Source organism: Pelophylax lessonae (assembly GCF_965119305.1).
Source record: "Pelophylax lessonae genome assembly, chromosome: 5".
NCBI lineage: Eukaryota > Metazoa > Chordata > Amphibia > Anura > Ranidae > Pelophylax > Pelophylax lessonae.
In genome coordinates, this window is record NC_138772.1 from 127,778,517 (window position 1) to 127,799,373 (window position 20,857).

At 40.6% G+C, this 20,857-nt stretch overlaps 1 protein-coding gene across 2 annotated transcripts in view; it reads right to left on the minus strand.

Annotated features, from left to right (window-relative positions):
• The window catches only part of AHR (aryl hydrocarbon receptor), a 214,296-nt gene that overhangs the window by 37,378 nt on the left and 156,061 nt on the right, over nucleotides 1–20,857 (minus strand). For both annotated transcript variants that reach the window (XM_082258401.1, XM_082258400.1), the window contains exon 4: nucleotides 11,729–11,818. In XM_082258401.1, the coding sequence (XP_082114527.1) occupies nucleotides 11,729–11,818 (90 nt within the window). The remainder of the gene's footprint in view (nucleotides 1–11,728; nucleotides 11,819–20,857) is intronic.

The following is a 20,857-nucleotide window of genomic DNA, read 5'->3' on the forward strand; positions in this document are numbered from 1 at the left end:
AAAACAGCAGCTGTAAAAACGTTCTGTGTGCATGAGGCCTAAGCGCCCATTCAGACTAGCGCGACACGACTTTGGGGGGACCTGTGAAGTTGCGTGCGCCACGACTTCGGCGCGACTTGCAGAGACTTCACATAATGGAAGTCTATACAAGTCGCTCCGAGGTCGCCCCAAAGAAGTACAGGACCCTTTTTCTAACTCGGAGCGACTTGTGTCGCTCCTATTAGAACGGGTCCTGTGCTAATCAATGGACCGCGCCATACCGCGACTTGTCAGGCTGACAAGTCGTCTGACAAGTCGCCCTAATGTGAATGGGCTCTAAGAGTAAATTGTTTTTATTAACAGTTTTGCGTACCTTCAGTTTTCACTACTTCACAAAAAGGTTTTAACCACTTGCCGACCGCCCGCTGCATATATACTGCGGCAGGCTGGCTCGGCTGCGCAAATCGCCGTACCTTTATGGAGATCCGCGGGAGCGCTTCTGCGGGAGAGCGCATGCTGCTGCCAGCACGCTCCCACCCCCACTAGGCATCGGGGATGCTGATCCATGGGAGTAGTGGCACAGATTGCTGCTGGGCACCCACGGTTGCTCCCCACCGAGAGAGAACACCGGTCCGCTGTTGTAAACACAGCTGACCGTTTTCTCTGAAATTATCACAGAGCGCCTGTGATCCTTCTATATAGGAACACAGGTCTCTGTGATCATTTCCCAACTCCCTCCCAGCACAGTTAGAAAACACTCCCCATGGCTCACAATCAACCCTTTGATCATCCCTAGGTTAACCCCTTCCCTGCCAGTGTCATTATTACAGTAACAATGCATATTTTTAGCACTGATTACTGTAGTAATGTCACTGGTCCCCCCCAAAAGTGTCAAAAATTTAAGTTAGGGGTCCAATCTGTCGGCCTCAATGTCGAAGTCCCGCTAAAAATCGCAGATCGCCGACATTACTAGTAAATAAAAAAATACAAATTACATAAATCTTTCCCCTAGATTGTAGATGAGAACTTTTGCGCAAACCAATCAAAATACGCTTACTGGGTGTTTTTTTTTTAACCAAAAATAGGTAGCACAATACAAATTGGCCTAAAAGGATGAAAACAATTGATTTTTAAATTTTTTTTGGGGGGGGGGAATGTTATATAGCAGAAAGTAAAAAAATATATGTATATTTTTTTCAGAATTGTCGCTCTTTTTTTGTTAATAGCGCAAAAAATAAAAAAATCGCACAGGTGATCAAATACCACCAAAAGAAAGCTCCATTTGTGGGGAAAAAAAGGACATCGATTTTATTTAGGCACAGTGTCACACGACTGCGCAATTGTCCGTTAAATAACACAGTGTTGAATCGCAAAAGAATGGCCTGGTCATTAAGGGGCAAATCCTTCTGGTTCAGAACTGGTTAATTTGTACAAATATTTGTTATTTATTAACAATACAGATTCCACTTTTTTATTTAGTAGGAATTTAAATGGGATTTTGCACATTTTGCCATGTCTCTATCCACTATTAATAATTTTAGTGTATTTTTAGCGAAAAGATTGGTTTGATAAACATTTGCGCAAATATCGCAGTGCCTAATAAATCAGCACCACCTTCATTTTTTTCCCAAAAATGTTTTATTGAAACAAAAGAACAGTACATAGAATTGAGCTTTGCAATGTACCTCGCCAAGAACGAGGGGCGTATTGTACATGTAACAATTACAAGTCAGGTAAAGTATCACATCTTACATAACCAACTATCCAGGTGTTCAAGATTATGCAAATATAACAGCTGGGGGAAGGACCCATCTATGTTATTATCCATAACAGAATGTGAAGAGGTGGCGTCTCTCACCCATGATGGATTATGCCATGATGGGGTATTAAATATAGTTTCCTGATAAGATCATTTGTATGGACTGGGTCCTAGAGGGGTTGTTTATCTGCTCTGCTGGTTGCTAACTTAGATCTAGTTGGTGGAGTAAGGCTACATGTACACGGGACGTTTTAAAAAGTCCCTTGACCGCTGGAATTTGAAGGACGTTTAAAATGTCCGTTGTTTCGCATTTGCAGCCGCGTTTAGCGGGCGTTTACGCTCAGAACCTTTTCTAGAGTTCAAAAAATCATTCCCCTTTAAAATGGAAAAACGCGAGCGCTAAACGCGGGTGATCGCGCTCGGTCGCGTTTTTGCGTTTGAAACGCCGGTAAACACACGTTCTGAACATCCTGAACGCAAATAATTGCTTTCTAAAAAAGACACTAAACTCAACTGCCTCTAAATGACTGTACATGTGTACATGGACAGATAAGATAACATTGAGGTGGGTTCAGGGGCTTCTGAAAAAAAACGCCCAACTGCTCAAAAACGTCAGTTTACAAGTTGCAGTGTACATGAGGCCTTAGATGCATAGAAAAAGAAACAACAGGTGATGAAGTAAAGTAAGAGAAGTCAGGGGTTGTAAAGAGAGAAAAAAGGGGGGGGGCTTTAGGGTGGGGGCGGGGGAAGGGAAGGTGATATCTTTTCAGTCTCCATCAGAGGTAAATTCAACTTATTTAGTCTGTAATAGGAGTGAATAGTAAAGTATTTAATTTTAAGAACTATGTGTATATCATCATCAAAATGTGTGGCGAGGAGCACCTTCTTTTTATTCTACTGGCCATGTGCTGTCAGAAAATATATGGTTTGGGGGGTCTTTTACAAACTCTGAAAGCTGTAAGTGAAAAAAGAAAACCAAGGTTTTTAGAGAACTTTTTGCGTATGTCCGATTTTCATTATTTTTCAAAAAGGCGCCATTTAAAATTTACAAATATTTGGTATTTATTGACTCAATACAGGTTTAGCTTTTATATTTAGTAGGAATTTAGCAGGAATTTTGTAAAATTTGCTGTGTTTGTATCTGGTAATGATGATTTTAGTGTATTTTTAGCAAAAATATTGATGTGGTAAACATTTGTGCAAATTACGGGGGCCTTAAAAATTAGTAGCACCTTCCTTTTATTCTACTGGTCCTATGTGTTCAGAAAGTATATGGCTTGGGGGGGGGGGGTCTTTATCAAAATCTGAAAGCTGTATGCGAGCAATGAAAACCTTCAGATTTTTTGAGAAATTTAGAGGTTTACCTTTTTGCATATGTTTGATTTTCACTAAAATTTGCAAATTTCGCAAAAAAAGGCGCAATCGAAAATTTGCAAATGGTGGTTATTTATTAACTCAATACAGATTAGCTTTAATAGTGAGTAGGAATTTCGTAAAACATGCTGTGTTTTATCTGCTAAAAATGATTTTAGTGAAAATATGGTTTCGATAACTATTTGCACAAATATCCTTGTGCCCTAAAAATCAGTAGCATCCTATTTGTATTCTACTGATTATGTGCTTTATGAAAACATATGGTTTGGGGGGGTCTTCAACAAACTCTGAAAGCTGTAAGGGAAAAATAAAAAAGCGATTGAGAAATTGCAAAAATTGCCTGGCCAGCTAAGTTTAAAAGTGGAGCACAGGACCTGGCAGTGAAAGGGTTAACCCTTGTACAGAGTTCCAAAATAATGGGTTGTCCCTAAATCCTGAGAAGACTGGTTCAACTACTGTAAGTGAAATCCATACATAAAAATATGGTGGGGTGCAGTGATCGTTTAAAAACTCCCCAAGGCTGCTACTAATTAACATGAATAAGAAACTGGAAGAAATCCACTGACATGGCTCAGGAATGCTGGCATACTGTGCTGGTTTTACCAGTACTAGCAGGGTTTTATCCAATATCCTAAATGTCTGTTTACTTTACCGAGCTGCTCTTTCAACAAAGAGCAGTTTGTAATGTTACTGACCTTGTTTCTGCTCTGCATTTTTCCTGTAACTAGTATTGAGAGTAAAAGGGGTGTTCCGACTATTTTCTCTACTACTATTAAAGGTTTTTTTTTTTTAGAATGCTTTACTGCTCCATTATCTTTAGTTTTTTTTTTTTTCTATTATTCCACAGACCTCCAACCTAGTGAATGGGATTTGTTGCTTTAAGAGTTGCTTCAAATGGAATCATTATTTTGCATACGGTATAATATTTCAATCCTGTCATTCTACTGACGCCATCTAATATAAGAGAAACAAAACCCCGAAAAAAGCTCTGTTTTACTTGGCTTGTGAAAGCACTGACTGTGCCAGCTGATACTGAGGAAATACCAAAGCAATCAAAGTCATAGTTTTTAATTAGAACTTCACACGCAACTTTTTCAAGGCTTGGACGTTTCTGCCGGAAGAATAACAGGGGTACTGAGCTCTTTTAACCCTATGGGTGCGTTGAGCAGCACAATTAGGTCAGTGAATAATTAACCTTCTTGTACAAAACAGCTTCAAGTATTCGAACTTAATGCATAATCTTTTCAAAAAACATAAATCTGTAGTATTCTATGCAGAGTGCCATCTAGTGGCTAATTTACAAATCTCTATATTTAAATACTTTGAGAAAAATATGGAACAGCGAGTCTGCAGAAATGTGAAAGCAATATAGAAACTTTTTATTTATTTTAAATACAACCAATTTCAGAAAAAGTTGGGACACTCTAAATACTACATAAAAACAAAATACAATGGATATGAAAACCTCATAAATCCACATTTTAGTCACAAAAGAAAGTAGCAAACAGACCAAATGTTTAAACCAAAAAAAATAAAGGTTTAAACACGATGACAGCAACTCATTTAAAAAAAGTTGGGACAGGGCCATGTTTACCACAGTGTAGCATCCCTTCTTATTACAACCCTCCTCTGTAAATGCCTGGGAACTGAGGAGACCAGCTTCTGAAATTTTGGGAGAGGAATGTCCCCTTCATGTCCGACATAGGATTCTAATTGCCCCACAGTCCTGGGTCTATGAAATATTTTTCATTTCAAGATGCACTAGATATTTGTTAATTGGTGAAAGGTCTGGACTGCAGGCAAGCCAGTTAGGCACCTGGTCTCTTCTACTATGAAATCATTCTGACGTCAGAGATGCAGTATGCAGGTTTAGCATGGTCATGAAAGGTCTTTCCTGAAAAAGACGTTGTCTAGAGGGGAGCTTTTGCTGCTCCAAAACCTGTATTTATCTTCTAGCATTGATGGTGTCTTTCCAGATGTGCAAGCTGCCTATTCAATGCGCACTAATGCACCCCATCAATCAGATATTCCGGCTTTTGAACTGAGCGATGAAAGAAGCCTGAAGGTCCTTGCCCTCTTTAGTCCAGAAGATGCGGCACCCACGGTTGCCCAAAAGAATGTAATATTTTGATTCGTCTGACCACAGAACAGTTTTACATTTTGCAACCGGCCATTTTAAACAATCTTGAGCCTAGAGAAGACAGAGGCAATTCTGGATCATGTTCAGTTACGGCTTCTTCTATGTATTATAGAGCTTTAACTTGCATTTTTGGCACTGAAAAGTGTATTCACAGACATGCAGATTTTTGGAAGAATTCCTCAGCCCATGCAGAATCAGTGCCATCTGAGGGACCGAAGATCACAGGCATCCAATATTGCGTTTCGCTTTGTTTCTTGGGCACAGAAACTTCTCCAGATTCTCAGAATCTTTTGATATTATGTACTGTAGATGATAATACATTTGAAGTCTTTGCTATTTATGTTGAAGAATGTTATTCTGAAACTGTCAATTTTTAAACACAGCTTAAAGGCCCATACACACGATAATAAAATTGTAAGTAAAATTTTGTCCGAATGACGATCTGCCGATTTTCGTAACGTTCGCACAGTGCTTTTGACAGACTATTCCGAATTTTCGTATGACAAAAACAGAATGTGTTATCGTACGTGAACACAATGTCTGATTTCGTTTACTTAGTGCACTTTTAGTCTGAAACTTTTTAGTTTTTACAAAAAAAAATCATAAGAGCAAGACTACACATGCTCAGAAACTAAAGAATACATACAAAACAATTCAACACATTACATCACGTCAGAAGTTGAATTCTGTTGTCAGATAATCTTTGTATTAAAATAATCTCTTCACTTTTGATATGAGACTATAATGCAACATAAAAACGAACGAAAATTGGTCAGATAATCTGATTGGGTGTACAAGACTTTACACAGACTGGTGAATCTCTGCTAACCTTACCATGACACTCTGATGCTCTAAACATTTGATGTTTTCTACTTTCTATTGGAAATGAAATATGGAATTATGAGATTTGCAAATCATTGCATTTTGTTTTTATGTAGATTTCACACAGCTTCCCAAAATTTTTGTATTTGGGGTTGTATATTTGCTGTGAAAACAAAGCATATTTTTCATTAAATCACTTCACATCAATCCATGGGCTTTTGACTTATCAGCCCAGGGCCTCTTCCAATCTCCCGCGAGGTTACGGGTGGATTTTTGTCCCTTGTCCTGCGAACCCACGGGACAATAGGGCCGTTTGTGAGCCAACAAGAAAGCACCATTTCTACGACGAGGCTCTTTGCTCTTGGCAACCAGTGGAAGCAGAGTACTCTAACCTCCCGTAAGACCTTAAATTATTTCTTCCATAAAAGCTCCGAACAGGTGATCTCCTACAAAAGGGGATCAACATCTTTTTAGAAGCATGGTCCCCAGCTGTCCTAGACACTTTGCAGTCTAAAGGGGCCGTATCCAGAGAGGCATTACAGATATACTGCAACTTCTGTATCAATTGATCCGCCAGCTCAGGAGGGTGTTGACTACCTTTCAAATCCTGGTGCAGAAGCTTAGTCCATTCCGTTAAGGTCTGGGAGATCAAGGTGATGGTAAACACCGGCCTCAAAATTAAACCTGCCACAGTGTAAAGGTATCAGACCAGAGCCTCAGCTCTCTTGTCCACAGTGTCTTTAACTACTTTAAGACTGGAAGATTTTGCTGCTTAATGACCAGGCCCTATTTTGCGATCCGGCACTGTGCGATTTAACGGACAATTGTGCGGTCGTGCAACGCTGTACCCAAACAAAATTGGCATCCTTTTTTCCCCACAAATAGAGATTTCTTTTGGTAGTATTTGATCACCTGTGCGATTTTTATATTTTGCGCTATAAACAAAAAAAGAGCGACAATTTTGAAAAAAAAAAAAAAACAATATTTTTCACATTCTGCTATATAACATTAAAAAAAAAATATGTAAAAATCAATTTTTTGTAAAAGCCAATTTTTCTGCTACATAATTTTGGTAAAAAAATTGCAAGAAGCGTATTTTGAGTGGTTTGCGCAAAAGTTATTGCGTTTACTAACTACGGGAAAGATTTATGTAATTTTTATTGTGTTTTTTTTTTTTAACTAGTAATGGCGGCGATGTGCGATTTTTTGCAGGAGTGCGACATTGCGGCGGACAGATCGGACCCCTAACTGACATTTTTGACACTTTTGGGGGTACCAGTGACATTACTACAGTAATCAGTGCTAAAAATATGCACTGTTACTGTAAGAATGCAATTGGCAGGGAAGGGGTTAATTCTATGGGTGATCAAGGGGTTAAATGTAAGCCTAGGGGAGTGATTCTAACTGTGGGGGGGTTGGGTTTGTGAGATGACCATAGAGACATGCGATCCTATATAGCAGGATAGCATGGTCTCTGTGATCATGTCAGGGAGAAGGACAGACGGCTGTGTTTACATCAGCCGTCCGTTCTTCTCTGTCAGTGGGGAGAGATCGCCGGTGTCAGGCGGCCATCTGAGCCGCTTGACACTCGCGCCAGCTTCCCTGCTGACGAGCGGGGTCAGGAGCGCGCCGTCAGCGGCGTGTAATCGCCCCCTAGCTCCTCCCAGGTGAGCGCCGTACATGTACAGGGCTTTGCCTGGGAGAGCCAGCCTGCCGCAGTACATCTGCGGCGGCTGCACGTAAAGTGGTTAAAAGACAGGGAATTCTCCACCAGAAGAAGCGTTGCTTTATTCATTCTGGAAACCTGAGAATCCACCACCGGTGGAACTGTCAGTTTCTTCAAAGGGGACTCTTCAAAGGGATACCTCCTAGCAAAACGCTTAGGTATCCAAACCATGCGCTTCGGGATCCCAACTGACTCGTCCAAACAGGCAAGAAAGGGGAACACCTTAGTCACATTGGGACAGTCTGCGGGTAACAAATTGCACCGACGCAGCATTAGCTGTGTCCTCCAATTTTAACGTTTCCTGCACTGATACAATCAGTGCTTCCACAGTGCGCTTCTTGCTAAGCCGCTTTTGAAAGGCCAATTCAACTTTAAACACTAGTGACTGCAGGACCGCCTTAATAGCCGCCACCGCAGACTGAGACCCAGAGGGTCCCGCAGCTTCCAAGAGTGGGTCAGGTGGTGACACATGCTCCAGGTCCTCCACGGTTAACCCGGAGGCCAGAGATCCCAGCAAGGAACCAGGTCCTTACTCCTGACTAGGCAGAAAAAACTTAAGTCCTATAGCAGGAAGTGGGAAGTATAACCCCTAGGACTGCCCTAGGGGCGTAGTCAAATTTGTTTCCACCTGGTTCTACTCCTATGGAGAGCAGCATAACCCAAGGGTCAGAGAAGATATGGAGCGGTGTCCGTGAATGAACGGAAAAAATCTTGTTTTTGTGCTTTCATTTGGAGGGAAATGTTAATGGATGGATATCTCTAGGTTTTTTTTTTTATTAGCTATTAAAGGAAAACTGTTCCTGTGAGTCATTTTGGGGCAGATCAGATACTCTGAACAAGTATATAGACATGTAAATGTAGGTACATTTAAATCTAGGAGAATTTAATATGGGTTTTTTTAGGCTTTCCAGACCAATTATTTCTGCATTCAATTAAAACAAACGCAGGAGGCCTGTGTAAATGAGGGCTGAAAATGCATGTACAGCAAAACTTAGCTTTTCGTTTTAGATTAGGGAAGAACTAAAGACCCTGTCAGTTTTTTCTGTTTTCTTCCAGGGAAATATCCCTTCACATCCTATTCTGGAGACATAACAGGAAGTGAGGGGAAATCTGCCCAAAGCTAGGGAAATCACCATCTTGGGCAGTTGTGACCGGAGCAGGTATCACTTAACTGCCTTAACAGAAATTTCAGATTTACATTCACATTTTTTTTCTCATGACTGCTGTCACTAAAACATTTGTTTTTGACCCGACAGCGGGTCTTATGCTGGCCATACACGCACAGAATTTCGTCCGAAAATGGTTGTTTTAGGAAAGATAGTTCGAAAATCGGGCCGTTAGTGAACACAAGTTTACCGACGATTTCGATCGTGTGCCCGGCTAATGTCGATGGATCCATAGCGAAAACTTTTATCGTTTCTACGAAAGTTTTTATGTGTATGGTAAAATTGAAACGAAAATAATATTCGGACTCATATTGTGCATGTTATCAAACGATCATTATGATCATGAAAACGATTACGTAAAAGAGTTTATTCTGTAAGTTAGTGGCCAATTCGCTTTCGACCGAAGAATAATCGTTCAGTCTGCAAACGGCCGAAATTCTGTACGTGTATGGCCAGCATTAGGCTCCATTCACACCTGGGCATTTTTGAGCGTTTTTCAGCTCCAAAAACGCTAAAAAAAAAAAAACGTTCCAAAATGCCCAATAAGTAAAACCCCATATATTTAAATGGCCCCTGTTCACATCTGAGAGTTTTATCGCCTGAAGCAAAATGTCTGTAGCTGAAAAAGTACATGAGCTTCTTTTTGGGCTGATTACCAGCGTTTTTGATAGATGTCAATGCCTGCCTCCAAAAACGCCTGAAAAAAATGCCTGAAAATCGCAGGTAAAAATCGCGCGAAAATGCTACGCTCAAGTGTGAATGCAGCCTTACTCTTTCCTACTTGATTATAAAAAACAAAACAAAAAAACAAAACAAAGAAAAACATTTCCCTTTACATAGACTTTAAGAGTTGGTTCACACTAAGGCGACACAACTCTGTACTACTTCGGGGGCGACTTGTGCATTGCCATGCACCACGACTTCAGAGCGACTTACATGGACTTCACATAATGGAAGTCTATGCAAGTTGCTCCGAGGTCGCCCCGAAGTAGTACAGGACCCTTTTTCTAAGTCGGAGCGACTTTTGTCGCTCCTATTAGAACGGGTCCTGTAGCGGTCAATGGACCTCGAGGGAGCGCGACTTGTCAGGCTGACAAGTCACCTGACAAGTCGCGCTAGTGTGGACCGGGTCTAAAAGAAAACTTGTCATTAAGGAAAAGCAGAAGCTGCCTAATCTGACCCCTTTGTAAAAATTCTAAAAATTCTAGTTGCCTAAAAGTCATGCTGATTTAATGCTTTAATACTTCTGAACCGCAAGCACAGAACAAGTATGAAAACCAGAATGTATAACTTCACTGGCTGCAAAGTATATTCGGAACAAGCACTAAGAAAATACTGAAGCTAGTGAACTACCAACACAGTCAGGCAATTAGCATTTTTAATCAGCAAAAATTGCTTTAAAAATTCTGTCTTGGCAGAATTTATTTAATAGATATAGGTTTACATAATTGGGGCGCACTTTATAAAATCATAATAAATCAAAACACTGTTATTAGTAGACCGAGAAAGATCAACGTGTCAAAAATCTGAAAAGATTGTGTCAAAGGTCTCAGTCTAAAGCCCTGTACACACGTACCGATCGTCGTCATACAAACGTTCGTCTTTTCTCCCCGGGATGTCGATGTCTGTTGAAAAGTGCAAAGACAGCACAAGAATGTTGTCCGCCGACTTCAGCTGACTGCAGAAGTGATGTCATGTAATGGTTAACTTTCCCTGTGTTTTTTCTTTTCTGAGCATGCCCAGTCTTGCAAATCTGCGGTCTGTCGGCAGAATTCTGTACTGACTGGCGAACAATCGTCCGTTCTGGTGTCGGCATACAAAAATTTTCATGTTTGCAAGAAAGACTCTTGTCCGCAGAATGTGCGCAGACAGCTGTCGGAGGCACCATACTAACAAGCGTACAATCGGCAGATCTTTCGTCCGCCGACGTTTGTATGACGACGATCGGTACGTGTGTACGGGGCTTTAGGCTAATAGGTTTTGTTAAAGTTTTGCACCAAATTACCGGAGGGAAATGTGTTTTCACATTCTGAAATTAAAATTGAAAACAAGAACAATGCCCAAACCAACATCCACAATGTGAATGTTCACTGCACTATCAAACTCCTGTGCAGCACTTGTATAAGTCTGACACATGACTAAAGAGTGGACATAAGTGAAATGATCTGTTGCCCAAAATGACACTGGAGTGAGGATCAGGTCCCCTGGGGTTACCTTATGGTTGATCAAGTGCACTTCTAATTGTCGGAAGTGCTTGTTATAGATTACAGGGATTTTAGAGCTTGTTGGAAAATCCCTGTGTGACCTGACAGACCCTTCCTTCTTCTAAATGAGAAGAGAAAAGGAAATCTGTCAGGTAATGTGCAAAAGAAAGGGTAGCTCTCCTGCTGTTAGGTAACTTCCACAATGTTCTTAGAGAGACATCTGCTTGTCTTTGGCTAGCCTCATGTGCACCTTATATTACATCACAGCATAAATCCATATGCTGATAGTAAATGACATCTGTCTCAAAGGAAAAACTGACTTATATAAATGTTGCTGTGCAAAAAGAGTGTTGATGTAAACTAGAGACAGAAGCAAACACAGTTTATACTTCGGGACATCTCTCTAAAAACAGTGGAAATGCCACAAGATAGTAAAATTCCGGTCACTTTACTTAAACCTCCAAAAAAACGTAAAGAACAATGGGTGAAAATTGAAACAGCAGGTTAACATGAATAACAATAATATGGGAATAACAATAATATGGGAAGAACACATACTTGCTGAAACCCAAGATAATCCTGAATGGTGGATGAGGCAAAGAAGACAAGGCCATCTGCAGTAACCACCAAAACGAATCCATTGAGTGCCTGAAAGAGATTAAATCATAACATGAATACTCTATTGTATACTACATTTTATAATTATCACCACTGCCAAATGTAAAGTAATCTCCAATGTGTGACCTTGTGACATGACCATATATACAGTACACAGAACTCAGATGTTTTTGTTTTGTCTTAAGAAAAGCAGGTTGTGCTCCACCAAAAAGTCTAGGAGCTCTAAAGTAATGTTTATATAAACACTACTACATTTTTCCGTGGGTACATCGTCAAAACGAAATGTACATACTACATGAGCTGCACACAAGTTTATTGATACTACCTAATGGTGTATCAATAACCTGTCTACCATTATTACAGTATGTAGAAGATATATACAGGTGCATTTCAAAAAATTCGAATATCAAAAAGTTAATCTTATACAGTAATTCAATTCGAAAAGTGAAACTCCTTTTATAAAGATGCGTTACACACAAGAGTGATATATTTCAAGCATTTTTAATTTTTTCATGATTACGGCTTACAGTTAGTGAAAATCCAAAATTCAGTATCTCAGAAAATTAGATTACATAAGACCAATAAAAAAAGGATTTTTAATATGGAAATGTTGGCTACTGAAAAGTAAATCTATGTATGGTATAGTATGCACTATACCAATACTTAGTCGGGGATCCTTTTGCATGAATTACTACATCTACAGTATGCTGCGGCATGGCACGGAGGCAATCTGGCTGTGGCGCTGCTGAGGTGTTATGAAAGCCCAGGTTGCTTTGATAGTGGCCTTTAGCTCGTCTGCATTCTTGGGTCTGGTGTCTCATCTTCCTCTTTAGAATACACCAGAGATTCTCTATGGGGTTTAAGTCAGGCAAGTTTGCTTGCCAATCAAGCACATTGACACGATGACAATTAAATCAGGTACTGGTACTTTTGGCAGTATGGGCAGGTGCCCAAGCCCTTCTGGAAAATAAAATTAGCATCTCCGTAAAGCTGGTCAGCAGAGAGAAGCATGAAGTGCTCTAGAATTTCCTGGTAGAGGTCTACGCTGACTTTGGACTTGATAAAACACTGTGGACCAACACCGGCAGATGGCATGGCTCCTCAAATCATTACATTTTGAACTGAATTACTGAAAAAATTAACTTTCTAATTATATTCTAATTTTAGGAGATGCACCTGTAGCTGCAAAGGCCAAACACCAACACCACCGAAAACATTCTGATAACTACGAGAACCTAGAATTATATGCTGGCCTCTTTCTTTTGTGGGCTTCAGTGTTGGGATTTACCCACCAGTATTACCAGTTATTCTGAACTAGGCCACTGCAAAGATGTGTCATTCTCCCTTATTTATTCCCCATGAAGGAAAATGAACATATAATTTGGGAACCTAAAAAAGTGAGACACTTTTCTTGAAATCTTGGAGGTGATGGGGGTTCTTAAAACAACAGTGCCAAAGAGAAGGAAAGCATCTTTCATAAACCTCAAATCCATTTCAGGGCTTCTAGGGAACCTTTGGATCATCAAGAAAAATGAATAATCAGGAGCAATACAAACAATGTAGTCAGGTACCACTACTAAATAAGTGGAAGCTTACCAGGCTTCACAGGGGGGTTTCAACTTACAGTGCATCTGGAAAATATTCACAGCGCTTCACTTTATCCACATTTAGTTATATTACAGCCTTATTCTAAAATGGATTCAATTTATTATTTTACCCAAGATTCCACAAACAATACCCCATAATGACAATGTGAAAGCAATTTGTTTTAAATATTTGTACATTTATTAAAAATAAAAAAGGAAAAAAAAATCAGTTGATTGGACAGGATTTGGAGACCTATGGACCTGTATATATAAGGTCCCACAGTTAACAGTGCAAGTCAGAGCACAAGCCAAGCCATGAAGTCCAATGAATTGTCTGTAGACCTCTGAGAAAGGATTGTATCGAGGCACAGATCAGCGGAAGGGTACAGAAAAATTTCTGCAGCAATGAAGGTCCCAATGAGCAAAGTGGCCTCCATCATCTGTAAGTGGAAGAAGTTTGGAACCACCAGGACTCTTCCTAGAGCTGGCCAACCGGAGCGATCGGGGTAGAATGGCCTTAGCCAGGGAGGTGACCAAGAACGCGATGGTCACGCTGACAGAGCTCCAGCGTTTCCATGTGGAGAGAGGAGAAGCTTCCAGAAGAACAACAGGCAGCCCACTCTTTGGCCTGAATAGCAAGCGTTATGTCTGGAGGAAACTAGGCACCGCTTTTTACCTGGCCAAATACTAGCTCTACAGTGAAGCATGGTGGTGGCAGCATCATGCTTTGGAGATGTTTTTCAGCGGCAGGAACTATATTAGTCAGGATTGAAGGAAAGATGAATGCAGCAATGTACAGAGACATCCTTGGTGAAAACCTGCTCCAGAGCACTCGGGACCTCAGATTGGGGTGAAAGTTCATCTTCCAACAGGACAATGACCCTAAGCACACAGCCAAGATAAAGGAGTGGATGCAGCACAACTTTGCGAACGTCCTTGAGTGGCCAAGCCAGAGCCTAGACTTGAACTTGATTGAACATCTCTAAAGAGAGATCTGAAAACGGCTGTGCTCCGATTCTCCCCCATCCAACCTGATGGAGCTTGAGAGGTCCTGCAAAGAAGAATGGGAGAAACTGCCCAAAAATAGGTGTGCCAAGCTTGTAGCATCATACTCAAAAAGACTTGAGGCTGTAATTGGTGCCAACAGTGCTTCAACAAAGTATTGAGCAAAGGCTGTGAATACTTCTGTACATGTGATTTCAAACAAACTTCTTTCGTATTGCCATTATGGGGTATTGTCTGTAGAATTTTGTGGAAAATAGTTAATTTAATCCATTTTGGAATAAGGCTGTAACATAACAAAATGTGGAAAAAGTGAAGCGCTGTGAATACTTTCCGGATGTACTGTATGCATAGACCACGGTTTGAAGGTAAAAAAAATTGCTTGATTCCCCCATCAACATAGTCAGTGTTGATGGGGGAATTCCTTCTGCTGCGCTATTGTATCCTGACAGCAGGAGGTTTCCCTGCCGTAAGAATACAATGATCACTGCTGGAGACTATAACCGCTGGCTGTAATCAAATGGATAAAAAACCCCCCCAAAAAAACGGGGCATACACCCCTCTATGTACCCTCTGGACCTTTCCCCGAATCCCTCTCACTGCTCTCCATCTCCCCTCTTTTCTCCTTTTTCTCTGTCTTCTCTTTTCCTTTTTCCCTCGCCCTGCCGGTTTTGACGCATTGGAGAGCCCGACTGTGTTCGACCCCTTGGGCGGGTCAGGCGGCTCCATTCCTCTGTATATGCACTGTTACCTCCACTTTGGTTGTTGCTCACATGGTCACAATATGTGCCCCATGCAATGGACACCTTTATTAGGCTTGTCATTTTAGAACGTGTTAAAGATATTATTCAAAATGTTTGTTATATTTTCATACGCTCATTAGAGCAAAGTTTGTAAACCCCCTTTTTCTTGAATTTGAATAAACTATTTGAAGGGAAAAAAAACAAACAGGCTGGTTGTACTGAAGTCTATCAATAGATCCACTTCAGTACAACCAGCCTGCCAAAAGATGGACGATGAACGCGTTCGCTCTACATACACATCTCCGCCAGCAAACACTCCACCATGCGTTATGCGCGGGTCTGTTTGCCAGTAGAGATTTATGTGTATTGCGGTGTGGAGTTCAAGGATCAAGCAGCAAGGATATGACCACCAGGGGCCCCTGTATAATGTGGCGATTTGTTCACTTGGCGGGGATAGGTTTGCTCTTTGAAGTCAATATCACTTTGATATCTATCTGCCTTTATGAAGGGATATGCACTCACATCTTTCTACTGTGCCTGATCACCATAGTGGAAACAGCATGGCTCTTTACCTGCAGATAGCCTCACGTCTATGGGAACAGTAGTATAATCCTATTAGGCATTGTTCTCTGAGCCTTGCTGAATGGGATTCAAGTTAGTAGTAGTGGCGGGAGTGCACACACGAGTTTGATCAGAGCAGTGTTCACGGTTCTACACGCTGGTTTCATTATGTAGAGTTAGGCACGAATTCTGCTACACATGGGTTTCATTGTTACCTATCGTGCACAGATTTTAATACACCAACAGCGGGAAGCCGTGCACACTGTTCTGCTTGTTCGTGATCGTGTAATCCCCCTATTTATTGTATATTTGAATGTATACAGGTGTGTCATTGGCTAATCCCATGTGACTGTACATTTGGAACTAATTGGCTGATGGTTGTATAGCCATCACTTCCTGCGGTTATCCCTGTGTTGTCCAACAAATAAACCGAGCTCAATGCTTTAGGCAGGACATTCTATCGAGCATCCAATGTGATAACAGCCTGTGTGTATGTATTACTGGGTACTGCTGAGCGGGCTCCATTACCTTATACAAAAGAGCTGAGAACTGTGCTTTTTAGCACAATGGGATGAATTGTGCTTGGTGTATCTTAATATCCAAAAGTGTACTTATTAGCGCAATGGAGTCATTTGCTCATCAAGTGTACATTAAGATCTAATACAGTTGGCGAGCCAGGTAGTTTAAGGAGCCGATGGAGTTTCCTTTACAGCTGCCCGAGAGGGGGGGGGGGGGGGAAGACAAATTTGGGTCCAATGCAACAAAAAAGCTGGCCATTTGGTAAGACAAACTTTATTTCAGCTTTTGAATTTTTTTGTTGCCCTGAGACCAGGATTAGTTTTCTCTATCCACGGTGTAAGGTAAACTCTGCTTAGCAAAAGAACCTTCTTTTGCTTCTCCTCTTTTTGTATAACTACGGGGTTTATTATGTGTTTTTAATATTTGCAATTTGAGGTGAGTGCATTGATTGGGGGGAAAACCTATACTGTTGTCCTCTATAGGTTCCCAGTCAATATAGCCTAAAGGGTTTTTTTTTGTAGGGGGCTGCAGTATATGTTAAAAGTTTTTGTCAGTGTTTTACTGTAAAGTGGGTTTTGTATGGAGCAATGTTTCCTAATAATAGAATATTGGTCCATGTAGATTTTTGTGGTATAGTAGTATAACGGGCGGAACTAGTCTATTGTTAGACTGAGATTCATCCCTGAGTGGAAATTATTCTGTTTCTGAGTTGAAAATAATATTGGTTTGTGGCAGTTTTGGCAGGCAATCCAGTTTTCAGTAGCACCGATTCATTTTTAATTGAATTTCAGTGTTTAGTGAAACCTATCTATGTTTGTGTTTAATTTTTGTTTGTCGGGTGTAGTTATTTTGTTTTTGTATAGCTTTTTTTTTTGTAGAACTTATTTGTTTTTGGCGGTGGAATTCAGTGTTGAGTGTAACAAATCCGTTTTTGCACTGGATTCAATTTTTGGGTAGAATCATTTTAATTTTGTGCTGATTTGAGGCTATTTTGTGGAGATTTGTGGAGTACTTTCTGTGCTGGAATTTGGGTTTTCGGTAGAGACATTGTACATTCTGTGAGTAGACGGTAACCGGCATCCCAATATTTGCTGCTACATCTAGGGATAGAAGTCCCAAAGGTTTGTATAGAGGAGGATTTCATGGTACTCTCTGGGTTGTTTGGCAACATGGAGTAGGTTACTCTAGACTGGCTTTAAGACACAAAGTAATGCTACTAAGCACAGTTTTCCATAAATGCCAACATAATACAGCCTCATTAGACTTTTAGAAAAATCTACAACTCCGTGAAAATGGGCAGGGCTTGACAATTTTGCTTTGAATCTAGGAGCAAGCTAAAAAAAGTTAGGGGCAATTTTTTTTTTTAACTAACAAAGATTTATTTTTAATGACAAAACCTTTAATGACCTTCTCTTATGTAGCCCTGATGTGTATCATTACAGATGCAGGACACACGTTTACACACAGAGAATACACAAAAGGTACTGATATGTGAAGAGAAAAAAAAAAAAAAAAAACTTTAGCTCTGCTGCAAGTAGGCAGCAGAGATAGTTTGTTTTTAGATGTAAACCACCTACAGTACCTACCGGCACTTTCACCCCCTTGCTGCCAAGGCCATTTTTCAGTGCCGTCACACTTTGAATGACAATTGTGTGGTCATGTAACACTATACCCATATGATATTTTTATCATTTTTTTTTTAGACAGATAGAACTTTCTTATGGTGGTATTTAATCACAAAAAAAAATTGCAAATCGTTTTTTTTTCCTTCACCGATGTACACTGATTTGGTTGCACTGATGGGCTGCACTGATGACATGTCATTGATGAGTATGCACTGAAAGGTGGCACTACTGATGAGGTGTCACTGATGGGCACTGATGAGGCGGTATTGGTGAGGCTGCACTGAAAGGTGGCACTGATGAGGAGGTACAGATAGAAGGTACGGAGTACTGCCGATATCTGGCAAGTCTGTTTATCACATGGTAAAGAGCTGCTGTGATTGTCCCTTTGCCTCAATCTGTGATGAGAAAGACACAGCTCATCACAGAGCGTTCCTGATGCACTCCCCGGTGGCGCACAGGGGAGGCGGAGTTCTGGGAGGAAGTCAATGGAACTGCATGTCCAGGGCATCAGGCATTAGAAACTGCTCACACCTGGGAAATGTCTTACAAAAGTACAGGTGCCAGGATGCAATTTTTAGTCACCATGATGACCGGATTTATTGTGCCTTATACTATGGTAACATCAGCAGCCTTAGTCGAGGAGGCCTGATGGTTCTATCAGTAACAAATGCAGGTCTAAATAATAATTATTCCACCCAATATGAAGATCGGCTGGACATTTAAGGCGCCATTTCTCAAAATTTTTTCAGTCAAGGCTCCCTTTAAAATTCTCCCCATTCAAACATGTAAAAAATCTAAACTATTAGTTTTACATACTGTAGCCCACACACGTAGGACACCCAACATTAGAGGTGGTTTATTCTTATAAAGCAAATACACCTTTGCACACAGGTACTGACTAGTATTCCAGAGTTTCTCTTCTTCCTCAGTTTCTTCCCCTCACTCAGCTAACGTGACCCCAGTGCAGACAGGGATGGGCAGGGAAGGGGCAAAATCCCAACGTCTTCCTTATTTACTGATGAGTTCCTTGTTTGTTCGGATGCTAGCAGCTGCAACAAAAAGGCAGACTTGATCCACCCACTGACTTGGCGACAATTTTTGGGCAATTGTTAGGCATTTTGTCAAGGTATACCTGAAGAACACAGAAGGCACCCTGGTCGCATTTTGTTTGCATTTTGGATATCATTGTTTGCATTCTGTATCTCAATGGGGAGCTTTCCCTTCAATACCGGTACCATAGCCATAAAAGGAAGATAAGGAAATCCCTGGAAGTAACCAGGGTCACTATAGCCAGTATCCCTATTGGAAGATTTCCCGCTATTCCCGTTTCTCTAATGGGGACACATACAACAATAAAACCTGACAGGTATTCTAATGGCTCTCTACTCTATCACTAAAATGATCATTAAAAAGTTTTGCCTTCAGTTATACTTTAATGAACTCCAAAAAAAGAATTTTATGGTAATCAAAAATTCTGTTTTCTTAAATGTTCTTTAACCACTTCGCTACCAGAGCCATTTTTCCCGTTTCTGTACACATTATAAAAAAAAAAAGAAAAAAGGGACATTTTAGGTCTGCAAATTAAGATTATGAAACTTTTAAACAGTACATATTTCTGAAAGCAAAGATCCTGGCGCATTAAATAGTGGTAGTTGCAATTTTTTGCAACATGATTTTACTGAACATATTTTATCAAATGCTAATTTTCAGTAAGAAATGCACTAAAGTTTATTTTAGTGCAAACACAATATATTACCCAATGTTTTGTAAAATATAAAAGATGGGATTGTGTCACGTACACAGATACCCAACATGTTAACCATAAAAATTGCACATCCCCATGAAACAGAAACAAACTTTAGTACCCAAATTTTCCATAAGCATTGCATCCAAATCCTTTACAGGGTATCCGTTTAGAGTTAATCACGAATGATGGCCCTATAGTTATTTTCTCACTCCGACGTTCGTGGCAAAATGTAACGTGTAGTGCAATCTTTGTATTTGTACACAGACTTATCCTCTACATGTGTTTATGCTCTCATAAATGTGCAAGTGGGGCAGGGGACTTTAAACTTTTTTTTTCGTTTTTCTTACGTCACCATTTTTCTCATTTTACTTTTTTTTTTTTTTTAAACAAACTTTATTGCTTGCACATCAAGGGCCAATAGGGGTGGTTCACATTCTCTGAGCAATCACAAACATGTGACACCGAAAACCAGGTCAACAAAGGAAGCTCGTCTGTCAGTCAACATTATGGAATTATTAGCGAATTTGTTATCTCTTCAATGTTAAACCTCTCAACTGCAGTCACTTGTCCAGGATTTAGGCAGACAATGACACAGCTGTGAATCGTCAACCATCAGTGAGGAACCAGAGTTACCGCAGGTAACAGGTTGGGCAGAACTTCTGTGTATTAGCTAGATGTTCCCACATTCCAGGTGAGGCAAACTGACAGTCAAACTGCCTCAGTTCAAACATCATGACTCAGGAATAGTGATGAGCTTGGGTGTGTCCAGAGTAGGTTTCGAATCCACATGTATGAGCCTGCCAGGTACCCGTCTATCGGTACACAGAGACCAAAATCCGCCTGGTTCCTGCTAAATCGTACGATTTTCAGTCCATGTATTCTCTGCTTAAGTAACAATGCAAGCTGGCCTGAAGCTGTTAGTGGATCGTAAGCTGGAAAGGCAAGGTATGTAAGGTGAGGAAATTTCCAATAATGGATAATCACAAACTGCTGAAGCAGGAAGTGTTACCAAAAGTTTTTGACCAGGTCACTGTAAGAGTAGCAAGGAGGAAAGATCCTGGATTTGGCAAAGAACTGGCATGTGCTTCAAGACTTGGGGAGCAGACATGAAGTGTCTGCAACAGATTAAAAGTGTTGCAGTGCACAGACATTAACCATGAAGGGGATGTTTGAATACACTATATGGGTGGCAAGTTCCTTTTTTAGCAGAGGCAAGCCCTGTTACTCACCAAGTGACAGTCTGGATGGCTGAAAGGATCCAAGGCAGGTCAATATGCACATACTAG